Source organism: Orycteropus afer, unplaced genomic scaffold (genome assembly GCF_000298275.1).
Source record: "Orycteropus afer afer isolate SDZICR_OR568_19922 unplaced genomic scaffold, OryAfe1.0 scaffold00001, whole genome shotgun sequence".
NCBI lineage: Eukaryota > Metazoa > Chordata > Mammalia > Tubulidentata > Orycteropodidae > Orycteropus > Orycteropus afer.
The window spans coordinates 24,827,884-24,841,319 of record NW_006921588.1 but is presented as its reverse complement, the minus strand read 5'-3'; the positions used below and the strand labels follow the sequence as shown (position 1 = coordinate 24,841,319).

The following is a 13,436-nucleotide window of genomic DNA, read 5'->3' as shown; positions in this document are numbered from 1 at the left end:
ACCTGGGAGGGGAAGAATAAGATTAATAGTAAAAAGGACCAAAGTATTAATAATAATAGTTGTTTTAAAACAGACAAATACAAGCAAACTAATCACTAGAAAAAAGAAAGCGAAAAAGAAAAAGAAGAAAACAAACAAAAAAAAAATCGGTGGAGGACAGGGCAGGGCACCCAGGCTCCGTCTGAGCACACAGACTGTGATGAAGTTCCTGTGAGCCCAGAAGGTAGGTGGTAGTGGGGGATGGTCACACCTCCGTTCACCAAGGGGGTGTGGGATATAAGTAACAAGAGGAACATCACACCTTTTCAATCTTGCAGGTCCGGAGTGTCCTTGGGGTTGCTGGAAAGCCAAACCTCTTCTTAAGCCCCTGGAATCTCGGAGACTGTTGTCTCTTTAAATTTCCAAAATAGTCAAGCCATTTGTAGCATTCAAAATGGCTGTGCCCTTCGGACCGGCAAAAGTCCACAGCTCAGCCCGCCTTTCTCTTCACCTTCTCCCTTTATTCCCCAGCCACCGTGCACAGTCCTCCGTGCAATCCCTGACTAGCAGGGCTGAGTTTTAGATTAATTCTTAGGTCCTACCACCATTCGAGAATCTCCAAGCTGTCTATGCTGTCAGGATCCCTCAGGATCGATGCTAGATCGCAGCTCCGTCTGTCTCCATTTTTTGGTATTTTCATGCAAATTCTTCTGCCAGTTGGAGTTTAGTCCACTTCTATATCCTTCCCTTAGAGGCTCAGGGGTCCAGGATTATCTTCTGTGTCTGTGTTAATTGGTTTCCGTTTTCTTTGTTGAAAAGGGTCTGTCCAGTCTTTCTGCCTAGTCTGCTATCTTACCGGAACCAGTCTTATCTACTATTTTTAAGTAGCATATACGCAGAACATGTTAATGATTTTCCTGGGTCATTTTGATGATCAAGTGAAATAAGGAATATGAACGTATTCTGAAAACCTAAAAGCCCCATTCGAATACAAGAAATTATAATTTTTTTTTCAAAGCAATATATTTGAGAAGATAAAACCGATGCTGAAAAAACTGTTATTCTGGTCTAAAATCAAATGGATAATATTCTGGCATTAACTGTACCACTGCTTCACTCTATTAATATGGCTACTCACAAGTTAACTACATACTGTTGTTTTTGTTATTAGATGCTGTCTAAACCAAAAACCAAACTCACAGCCATTGAGTCAGATCTGACTCATAGCGACTCTTCCTTGGGTTTCCAACGCAGTTATCACTGCACAGGTAGACTGCCCAATCTTCCTTCCAAGGAGTGGCTGGTGGGTCTGAACCGCTACCCTTCTGGTTAGCAGTCAAATGTCTTAGGCACTATGCCACCAGTCAGTCCCCAATTCATGGTGATATCCCATGCACTTTAGGATCAAATTGTTGTGATCCTCAGGGCTTTTACTGGCTGATTTTTGGAAGCAGACTACCAGACCTTTCTACTTAGTGTCTTGATCTGAAAGTTCCAGCGAAATCTGGTCAGTATCATAGCAACATATAAGCCTCCACTGACAGACAAGTAATGGCTGTGCTTGAGGTGAACTGTCCGGCAATGGAACTTGGGTTGCCCCTCTAGAGGTGAGAATTCTACCACTGAACTACCACTGCCCCCATGTTACATACTGGTAGATCACATAAGTTTTTTACACTGTTTATCTGAAGCAGATCAGCTGATGAAATCAGGCCAGGAAAAATCAACGGACTGACCAGGTAGTTTTTAAATTTACGATCTTTGACTTTCTAATTTAGCTACTACCCTCAAAATTAAAGAAATAATATTGGACAGTTTCTTCCTTTGAGGATTTTCATATTGTCACAGATAGGAACTTTCTATATTTGATTGGGTATCAACATTCCTACTATATACTTCCATTGGTTGTCATGGAAGCAAAATCTGATTATTTTGAGAACAGTTTTTAATTTAGATCTATAATAATAAGACAAAAAAAAGAAAAAGATGACAGGGTTCTTAACAGAAGTAGGCAATATTTTTTAAAATATTCTGCCAAATGAATGGGGATGACCCTGGTCCTACTCTCGTATGTTAGTAACTCGTTCCATGACTATCTTCTTTGCTAGGACACATACTCTGTAAGTGCAAGGATAACGTCAGAATGATAGTAACAAATAACTAGTATTTGCATAGTGTTGTTACAACATATTTTTCTATCTGCACTCTCATTTGCTATTCATACAAGCACTTATTCTATCAGTTTGACTGATGGGTAAGTAAAGACTCAGAAAGATTTGTAGTAAACACTAGTTATAAAAAAAATCCTACTTCTCAAATGCAGAATAAAATGCATAAAGTAGAGGTGGCACACTACCTTACTCTTTCTCCTCTACAATACAGTTAAAACTCAGGGTGAACAAAGGAAGACAGTGACACCAGAATAATATCTTTTACAGGAATTAAAACAAGTACTGTATAGCATCTTCCAATTGTTGGTATTCCTTCCCATTTCAAGTGATGAATACTAAAACAAAATATCGCTTAGCTGCCACTCCTTGGAAGGAAGGTTGGGCAATCCTACTTCCGTAGTGATACTGCCTCGGAAACCCAAGGAGGGGTCGCTATGAGTCGGGGCCGACTCGACGGCACATAACAACAACAACAACAACAACCAAGAACAAAAGATTTGATCTCATTCCCAATAAGCTGATGGACCGATAAACAAAGCCTTTTCCACATCATTAACTTGTGAGTCAAAAATCCTCACATATCCAGCTATCAAATTTATTGAGCTGCTTCTGTTCCACACTTACCTTTGAAATACCTGAGTTTTGAAAGCAAAATCCACAGTAAAATTTCCAAGTTTTATCCACATAGTAGTTGTTAACAAGCTAATTTTAGTATAGTGAAGATAGCTCTTTTTCTTCATAAAGGAAACATGTTAAAACAGTAAACTGAAAACTAACCTCAAAAATGGAAAGAAAGGTAAAGCATAAACATTTCCAGTAGGAGATAACAAACCATTTCCAGTAAGAAATAACAAAATCACATACCAACTAAAAAAAAAAAAAAAAAAACCACCCAAACCCCCTGCTGTAGAGTCAATTCCAACTCACAGTGACCCTACAGGGCAGAGCAGAACTGTCCCATAGGGTTTCCAAGGCTGTAAATCTTTACAGCAGGTGACTGCTTCATTGTTCTTCCACAAAGCGGCTAGTGGGTTTGAAGTGCCAATAGCCAAATATATTAACCACGTTGCTCATACAATTTAATGAGAAGATAACTTCTCAGCATTGATTTAAGAAAGCTGAAATACTGAATGAAGCAATAAAGCTTATAATATTTTCCCTAGAACCTAATATATATTTGGTAAAAAAATAGGAATAGCCATACCCAACACTTGTTAAATCTTTTACTATACATAATATGTAAGTAATTATGGGAGCTCTGGTGGCATAGTGCCTAAAAGGCATTTGACTGCTAACCAGAAGGCTGGTGATTCCAACCCAACAGCTATGAAGACTGGGCAATCTACTTCCATAGTGATGCAGCCTTGGAAACCCAAGGAGGGGTTGCTATGTGTCAGATCCTACACAATGGCAGTGAGTTTTTGTTGTTGTTGTTGTTATGGTTAATTACTGTCCACTACATTAATCAGTTAAATCTGGATGTCACCTGAAGGATTATTAAGGAAAAGTAGAATTGATGAATGTTTTCACATAAAGTAGAATTTAATTATTTCTTGGACATTCAATTTTCTTTACAAGTCATTCTATTCTTCACAGTTAACAGTTTTGCTATTGATAGACTGAAAGATATTTTTTTCTGCCTGGATCCACTATGAGAAGGTTAAGTCTTTATACTCTGAAAACCAAAATCTTTTACTTCTTAAGAACTGCTTTACATTGTTCCACTTCTTACTTATGCGAGTAGCGACTGGAATCTTAAAAGCTTGCAAGCAGCCATCAAGATGCAACAATGGGTCTCTCCTCGTCCACAGCAAAGAACAATGAAGAAAACTAAAGATTCATGGAAACAATTAGTCCTAGTGACTGGTACACCATGCGATTCGCAGCCTATACGACTATGAGATCAGAAGAACTAGATGGTGCCCGGCTACCAGTGTCAACCACTTACAGGGGAATCTATGTAGGAGATCCTGGATAGAGTGGCAGAACAATGTGGAACAAAACTCAAAATCATTTGGAGAAAAAAAAAGGGGGGGGGGCAGGTTTGCTGGTCTGGTAGAGCCTGGTGGAACCACTGAGACAATGGACTCTAGCTGCCCTTCAGGTCGAGAATTAAACCCACACCTGTGGTTTCCAGCCAAACAAAAGACAGGCATATGAGTTGAACATTTATCTCAGGTAGATACACTCCTTGGAGAGAACAATCATGGGAGAAAGAAGGGCTGTTTATGCATAGAGAGACAGCTCAGGGGGCAGGAATGTATGGAGGGATGGACGTAGGGAAAAGGTAACTATCAGGAGGAAGTGGGAGGGGAGCTGTTACACATTGGGGTAAATTGTAGTCAGTGTGATGAGACAAAGTATATGTGAACTGCTGTATGGAAAGTGAATTTGCTCTGTAAATTTTCACCCATATCTCACTCTCTCACACACACACACACACACACACACAAGAATCATTTTAATTTTATTTGGCAAATACCTAAAACACAGCAAAAAGGAAAAGCCACATACCCATTTAAAGAATAAAATGGAAGTCCCAATTGAAGTATCCTTTCTTCTCTACCCACCCCTGCTTCCCATTTCCTTTTGGACCATTATTTAAATCTTGGTACATGTCATTCCTGATTTTTTTTTTACTTATACTGACACAATCTCTGAAGTAAGCCACCTAATTACTAACTCTTTATTAATGAAAAATAATGATGCCATATATTTTACTATGTAAGTTATACTTTGTCCATAACAATGGATTGAAAATATTTCCCCAGGTTACTACATTCAAGCAGACCTTATTTTTCTTCTCTGTGGAAGATCTGAAAGTAAACCTATGACATTACATTATTTTACCTCCTATTTCAGTATGCTTCTCAAAAACTACTTACTTTCTTATACTTAATTATATATGGTTATGTAATTATAACCATGCCATTATCAGTCAGTTTTTAATGTTTAAAAAAACTTTTGCTTATTCTGTTTGTAATCTGGGGTAATAACTAAATGAATGTTCAACTGTAGAATTTACTTCAGTGATTTATTGAATGTGACTTCCACTTAAGTCTAATGTTTCAAAAAGAAATGCCAGATAACTTCTACCTAGAAGAGAAATCCTGTCTTTGATTTCCCTAACCACAAAAATTCTATTCAATCTGGGACGTATAAAAAAGCAAAATGTTACAATAATGACATTTCTATCATTTAAAAAAACCCAAAAACTTAAGATTAATGAAATAAAGATTGCATGTATTTGGAATATAGAATTTTCTATATTTTTCTGAAATACGGAAGCACTGTTGCTATTAATAATGGTGACCAGTTTGGAGTATAATTAAGGAAATAACAGTGTATCATTAAAAGCTATTAATATTGGCCATAATTTGGGTCAAGATAGAAAACTGAAACAACCTAAAGTCCAAGAACACACTGTAAATGGTGCCATATACTTATATTGTTTTCTAGATTTCAAAGATTTTCATTTCTTAAACTAGGCACAATAAGCCAAATTACAAAGGAAAATACTGATCAATTTTTCTTATTAAAATAAAAATGCTCTGTATGAAAAAACAATTGTATTCATTTTCATTGGACTGATTTATACAACACTCTGGTGGCATAGTGCCTAAGGCATTTGACTGCTAACCAGAAGGCTGGTGGTTCAAATCCACCAGCCACTCCACAGAAGGAAGGTTGGGCAATCTACTTCTGTAGTGATACCGCGTTGGAAACTCAAGGAGGGGTCACTGTGAGTTGGATCTGACTCCACGGCAGTAAGTTTGTTTTTGTTTCTGAGAAGTTAAGACCAGCAGGTGTATTATCCCTATTCTACAGGCTAACCAACTGAGGCTAACAGAAATTAATATGTTCAATGTCATGGAACTATAAAGTAGGAAAGCCACTCAGAAGATTTTATTAAGGACAAGAAAAAAACAGATGTACCTAACTCACTTAGTTAATATAACATTAATATTTGAAAATCTAAATAATTATTATTGTTATAACTGTAGATTTGACATTCTAGCCAAGAGAATGGGGAAAAACAGCCATTTTTTGTAGTATATAAATAAATTAGTACCTGTGATCTGTTTCATTTTATTTTGAAGGGAAAATATTTCAGAAGTTTTTCCTAGAACATTGTGAAAATAGTTTCTGAATATATGAATTCATTTATCAGATGATGACAATAATTTGGTAGTACTTCATAACATGATCTAGTATATAAATATACATTTGAAGTCTAAATAATGTGGTAAGTAGTATTTAAATTTTTTCCACATGGTTAACATGGTTAAAATAAAATGGTTAAAACCAAATGTTGGCCAGATGATTTACTTGTTCCAAAGCTAACATGTCAATAGTTAAGTTCAAAAATTGACCTTTGGGTAAATGTTAGGTCTAATGCTAAAAACTTTTCCCTAAGCATTTGAAGATATTTATGCTGATGGCATCTTTATTAAAGATAACTCAAAGAAGAGAATAAGATCCTTGTCATCAATTATGATATACAAAAAAGACTCATTTCAACCAGGAATGGGTAACTGAGAAGATTGAACTATATTATTAATAACCAATTCATTACAATTACCTTTATACTCAACGTTCTGCAATTGGTACCTTAGAAGATTCTAGTTAAAAATATTCACAACATTAAAAACAAAACAATAAAAACAAAAAGGGAGGAAGGGAAATATGGAAGGAAGGAGGTATACTTGGTGCTACTTGAAACCATCCCTGGAAATCTTACCATGAGAATCAAAGAATGATGGGGAGAGAGCCTTAAAACCTTTGTACCCTACGAGGTACTTAAGAAATGTATTGAGGCACACTGGCAGGGCAGTATGAAAAGATAGGTACTGCCACTGGCCATATTGTACCTGGTCTGTGGGTAAATAGAGTCCTTCAGTTTCCAAAGCTGTCAATCTGGCACCTTTCACGAGCATTATATTCACTTTGAATAAAACAAACAAACAAAAATTTATAATTAAAAGGACAAAAGAACTTAAAAATAAAAACTGCTACTGACGCAACTTTATAGATGTGATATAAAGCAAAATAAATAAATAAATAAACAAGAAAAAAGTGAAATGCTTTCAATTCTTTGTTTGAATTTTATATAACAACTTTATAATAGTTCAGACCAGATAGTTTAGGTACTTTTGTGTTACACAGACAGACACTTACATTTTATATTTTCTCACTGTATCAGTGCTGAGAGCTTCATATCACTTCATCTCACCAATCAAATAACTTTACAAAAGTATGATTTACTAAAGATTCCATAAATTCCCACTATCATGTCCTAAAATGCCTGGATGGATGGTAACTAGAAAAACAGGGAAAAACCATGTTTATAATTATTAAACATAAATAAATAAAACAAAATTCACATGTATCATCATACCTGCAGTTGACCATTTAAGGAACTCAAGTCTTCTGCTTTCTTCTCTAAAGACTGAACCCATACTTTTCTTTTTTGTCGGCATCTAGAAGCTGCTGCTCTGTTTCTCTCTAGAAACTTCCTCCTTTTTTCATCAGGATCTTCATTAGCTGCTCTTCTTCGACGACCACTTGTATTTTGGGTCTGTGGAGTTGTGTGAGCTGGAGAAGCCTATAATAAACAAAAATGAGAACTTGTTATAATTGTGTCAAGTGAGTCAATTAACACAGGCAGTAAAAGGTGGTAGAGGAGAAGAGTTAGTAACTCTTTCTAAGTCTCTTTGTATATATCAGTATTTTATGATAATATGAGAATCAGCCTGTGGTTTAACTCATTGAAATAAATGAGGTATGCAAGATGTTCACTAAGGCACTGCTGTAGTGAATGCATTCTTTAATTAAGGTACATATAATATTTTCATTTAGGTAGAAATAGCATGAAAAAACTGAACATACAGTGCAACTATATATTTCCAAATGTACTTTTTAAGGGACTTTATGGTATCATGCAATTCTTAAAAACTACTGTTTGTAAGTTACAAAATTGAAAATTTCAGTAACTATTTAAATTTACCATGGGAAGCCATGTGTTTTATGCTAGTCTCAAAATGTATCTTCAATAACTGATTTTTCTAAAATTAAGAAGCAAAAGTACGGACATATTCTGGTTTACTGAGCTTTTTTTTAGTTTTCAAGATTTAGCTGAATTCTTTTCTAGAGGTCAGGTTCATGTAATTATTAATATTCACCTTCATGGTGGGCAGAATTACATAGGAGCCCAGATTTCCATTTTAATTGATTCCCCCTCAATGAATTAGCCTGTTTATTTCAATTTAACCACAGAAAAAAGTATCCATTCACTAGTCACATAGTCTTATGTCTAGCACTATATAATAAGGTACCCCAAACCTCTCATGGGCTCCCCCAAATTGTGCCACAGAACACTTGAATACAGGAGACAGGAAATGAAACTTTGGAAACGACATAGATGACAGTATGTTGTAGCCATAGGGATATAATCCAAATGAGAAACTTGAAAACAATCTTTTACTGTTAAATAGGCAAGGAAGCGGCATCTTTTGACTTCCTTTAACTACACAAGAGGAAGACAGAATCATAAGCAGCAGCCCAAGGCCTGTTCTTAAGAGGCCAGACATAGAATGGGAATTCCAGAACACTTAATTGTGCCCCTGAAGAACCTGTACACAGCCTGAGAGGAAAGATGTCACTCTTAAAACTAAGGTTCACCTTACCCAAGCCGCTATCTTTTCAATAGGAAGATGGGACAATCTACTTCCCTAATAATACTGCCTTTTCTGAAACCCAAGGAGGGGTTGCTATGAGCCAGATCCGACTCGATGGCAGTGAGTTTGGTTTTTTTTTTTTCCATATGCATGTGAAAGCTGGGCAATGAATAAGATTAAAGAAGAACTGATGGTTCTGAATTACAGTATTGGCGAAAAATATTGACTGTACTATGGACTGACAGAAGTTTGAATAACTCTGTCTCAGAAGAAGCACAGCTGGAATATTCATTAGAAATGAGAATGGTCAGACTTCATCTCTTGTAGTATGATCATGCTGTCAGGAGGGACCAATCCCTGGAAAGGGATATTATACTTGGTAAAGTAGAGGGTTAATGAAAAAGGGGAAGACCCTTAATGAGATGGGTTGACACAATGGCTGTAACAATGGGTAAGGTGGACCTTAGTTTTAAGAGTGACATCTTTCCTTGTTAACACTTTAAAGAGGTCTTTTGCAGCAGATTTGCCCAAAGCTATTGCCTAAGGCATCTGACTGCTAACCAGAAGTTTGGTGGTTCAAACCCACCAGCCACTCCTCAGAAGGAAGGATGGGCAATCTACTCCTGTAGTGATACCGTCTCAGAAACCCAAGGAGGGGTCACTATAAGTTGGATCAGACTCGACCGCAGTGAGTGTAACTTAAGTCTATTAAATTTTTCCGTAACTTAAATTTTCAGTTTGTTTGGAGCACAGTTCATATCAAACCTACTTATCATCGCAAGGAAACCATCTAATGTTAATACTGAGTTTTGGTTTGGTTTTAATGACAAGTTAGTGCTATTTTAAAATAATCAAAAGAGCATTAAAAGAAAACTTTCTGCTCTTAATATTAAGAGTCTAATATTACTTTTTTTAATTATAGAGCTAACTTTCCACATAAGCAAGTCACCAATAAAGCAATGGAGAATGAAGTAAGTTTCAAGTTTCTTAAAGCAGAATGTAGTTTCACTGTTCTAGAAAAAATGCTTTCCCCTTCATGAGTATTTATGGGCACTGTGCCACGTCAGACCAACATAAAGAGACACCCACACAAATATTTACAGGATGTCCTTAACAGTAACAACTGCTCAACTATATTTTTTTTGTATCAACCCTTTTACACTGAGTATAGTGCCTAAGGCATTTGACTGCTAACCAGAAGGTTGGCGGTTCAAACCCACCAGCTGCTCCGCGGAGGGAAGACTGGGCAATCTATTTCCATAAAGATTTACCACCTTGGAAACTGAAAGGGGGTCGATATGAGTCAGAATTGACTTGATGGCACTGAGTTTAGTTTTGGTTTTAGTGGAGTCACTGAGTGGCACAATTGATTTAGTGCCAGCAGAAAGACTGGTGGTTCAAACCCATTTATAGGCACTTTAGAGTTTTCGTTTCTGAGGACAGCTCTGGAGACTTGCTTCCAAAAGGTCACGTAATTAAAAACCTTTGGAGCAGTTCTTCCCTGCACACATGGGGTGACCATGAGTCAGAATCAACTCAACAGAAACTAACAGTAACAATAATAACTTTTTCTTAAAGTTTCTGCTACATTTTTGGAATAAAAATATAACCAGAAATAAATTATTTCAAAGTACATAAAGTAGTCATTTAAGTTATACTGCATTTATTTTTTTAAGGATGACAACAACAGAGTACTGAATGATGAAAGCTATATACATACCGGAGTTTCTGTAGTGGACGTGGCTGGCTGCTGTAATGATTGTGGTCGAGATTCCTCTGACTGACTCCTAACCAATCCACTACCATGACCTTTGACAGTATCTCCATTGGTAACTGGAGGATGTTGCTGGGTCAAAGCAGCTTTTAATCTCTGAAATGCAAACACCATTAAAAAAAACAAAGTTCCCTGCTTTTCACCTCAATTGACTACTCTCAACATATTTTTTGATTCGTTAACAACAAAAAAAAAAAATTGTTAAGGAATGTAAAACAAATGCAGCTTTAAAATTAAAATTTATCTTATTTGATTGTACTCCTAAGATCACTAACTATTATTAAGACAAACAAGACCTTTGGAAACCTTCCCTGAATTTCTCTGATTACTACTAGAGGATTCTATTCTTTGCTATTCTTCATCAATTTTGGAAAAAGAGTGAAAAATAGGAACAGTTGATTGAAAAGAACTAGCTTCAGTCAACTAAAACAAGCAGCATAAGTTAACAACTATGTGTGCTCTTACCTATTATCTCCCACTCCACTCCTATACTCTGTTATCCTCATCTTCTCAGGCCCTTCTACATTCAACCTAAATCTCTTCTTTGTCAGATTTGGTCCCATATAATCTTGGCTTGTAGGTTTGATGCCATGTGCTAACCTGGACAATGACCTGATGTTGCCATTAAGTCACTCTGCTGCCTGTCAGACTGAATATCCTGGCGCCTATAGCTGGGTTTCACTCCCTTAGGTCTTCCCTGGCTCCAGCAGATCTAGTTCCAGGCCTATCCCTTCTGTTGGGCTCTGTTTTGCCATTTAAATGAATTGTACCTGACCTACTTTCAGAGTATGGCAGATCAACTATTGAACTCCTAAATATTTAAGGTAACTTCTTTATAAAGACACAATTTGAATGAAGCTTATTATTCTATCAGCAAAAATCTGTCACCTATATCTTACATTCCCAATCAGATAGTATACTCCTAAAGAGCAGAGATTGTCTTATGCTTCTTTGCATCCCTTTCAGCAACTGGTACAACGATTTACTACAGTTAGGCGCTAAACAAAATATAATTGCTAATTCACAGAAATTGGTTTCTTTGGTGAAATTAAACATGTGACTTTTGGAGGTAGTTTTATTGTTATAATCTACAAATATAAAGCAAATAACACAAGATATTCATACTTAGTGCTGAAAGCAACTGCTGGGACCTAAGAGACTTGGAACTAATATTGCTACAGTGTCCATAATAAATGACAGGTTGTCCTTGAGCCCAAAATAAAGTTTTATCACAATAATTTGATTCAGAGATACATGCACTAAATTTGCCTAAGATCCACATTCAGGTGCATATATTGGGGGGGGGTGCTATAAAATGTAGGTATGAAAATTGTGCTGCAGTCTATTCAATGCTTCCCAAAGTTTCTAGAATAAACACCTGAGTGTATGTGTTAAAAACAGAGATTCTTGGCATTTTTCCCTCTCCTCCTTCCCTGGGTATCCAAAGACTGAGTGTGAGAGAAGTTTCTGAAAAAGCCCCCAGATGACTCTAGTGCAACTGCTTTCATCCATTCCAACTAAGAACAATTTAGACCTGCGGTTTTCAGCCAAACAAAGTACAGGCATGTGAGTTAAACATTTACATCAAGTAGACACACGCCCTGGAGAGAACAATCATGGAAGAAGTAAGGGCTGCTTATGCACAGGGAGACAGCTCAGGTGGCAGGAGAGTATGGAGGGATGGACACTGGGAAGAGGTAACTATGGGGAGGAAGTGGGAGGGGAGCTTTTGCATTGTGGTAAACTGTGGTCAATGGCATGCGACAGAGTATATGTGAACTGCTGTATGGAAAGTGAATTTGCTCTGTAAATCTTCACCCAAATCAAAATAAAATCAAAATAAAAAAAAATAAAAGAACAATTTAGAAAAATTTACAAGTATTCATAAATCTGTAATTTCTTGATTTTCATCTATGCATTTATTTTTACCTTCTATTATAAGTGATCTAGATCCCTTAATAACAGGAACACATATGAAAAAGTCACCAGGATTGAAACTGAGACAACCTGGACAATTGTTTAGTGGACATTTTCTCTCTACTGGAAATCATTGTATATTCTGGGTATGAGTTTAAAAAGGAAGTCTGTGTTTTTTTATTGCAGCATAAGTTACACAGAGTAAAATGAAATTTTTGGTGAATAGCTCCATGAGTTTTCATAAGCATATACAATCATGTAATCCCCCTTACAATCAAGATTTAGAATTGTTCCATTACTCATCTAAAGTTCTTACATGCCCTTTGCTGTCAATTTTTTCTAAAAGATTGTTGGGTGTTATTACTAGTTTTTCAATAAAACAATATTCTCATTTTATAGGTTAAGAAACCAGAGATAATTTGCAAAGGTCCCACAGCGATTAGGCTAGTTCAAATCTTGCAAAAAACCCAGACTTCTTAATTTTAAAATGCATAATTTTCCCATGGCACTATGTTACATATATTATCACTGGTCCTACCAATCAATCAACCACAGAGAAGAAGAAAGGTAATCTGAACAGGGTTTCAAACCAGTTCATGCCAGCTTTACCCCCTGCTGAGAACTGACATTTTCATTGCAGATATTCTAATTCAGTGTATCTGGGGGTGGAAATGCAAGTTCTTAGAAGAAGTCAACCAGAATTAACAGCTTTGAAGCCTGAATCTGAGACTAGATGGCTTAAATAATTCAAAAGATAAATTTGATGCTGTAACTGCTAAGCCATGTCACCCCAGGGTCAGGCATGTTTCTCTTTTCTGACTGATTATATAGGAGCTCTGGTAGCATAGTGCCTAAGGCACTTGACTGCTAACCAGAAGGCTGGCGGTTCAAACCTACCAGCCACTCCTCGGAAGGAAG

General features: G+C 36.6%; 1 protein-coding gene across 1 annotated transcript in view; it reads right to left on the bottom strand.

Annotated features, from left to right (window-relative positions):
* ATF2 (activating transcription factor 2) overlaps positions 1–13,436 on the bottom strand; it is an 81,437-nt gene that overhangs the window by 14,901 nt on the left and 53,100 nt on the right. Inside the window, exons 9-10 of the mRNA XM_007939624.2 lie at positions 10,548–10,697; positions 7,549–7,755 (exon numbers count right to left, since the gene is read on the bottom strand). Coding sequence (XP_007937815.1) covers positions 7,549–7,755; positions 10,548–10,697 — 357 coding nt within the window. The remainder of the gene's footprint in view (positions 1–7,548; positions 7,756–10,547; positions 10,698–13,436) is intronic.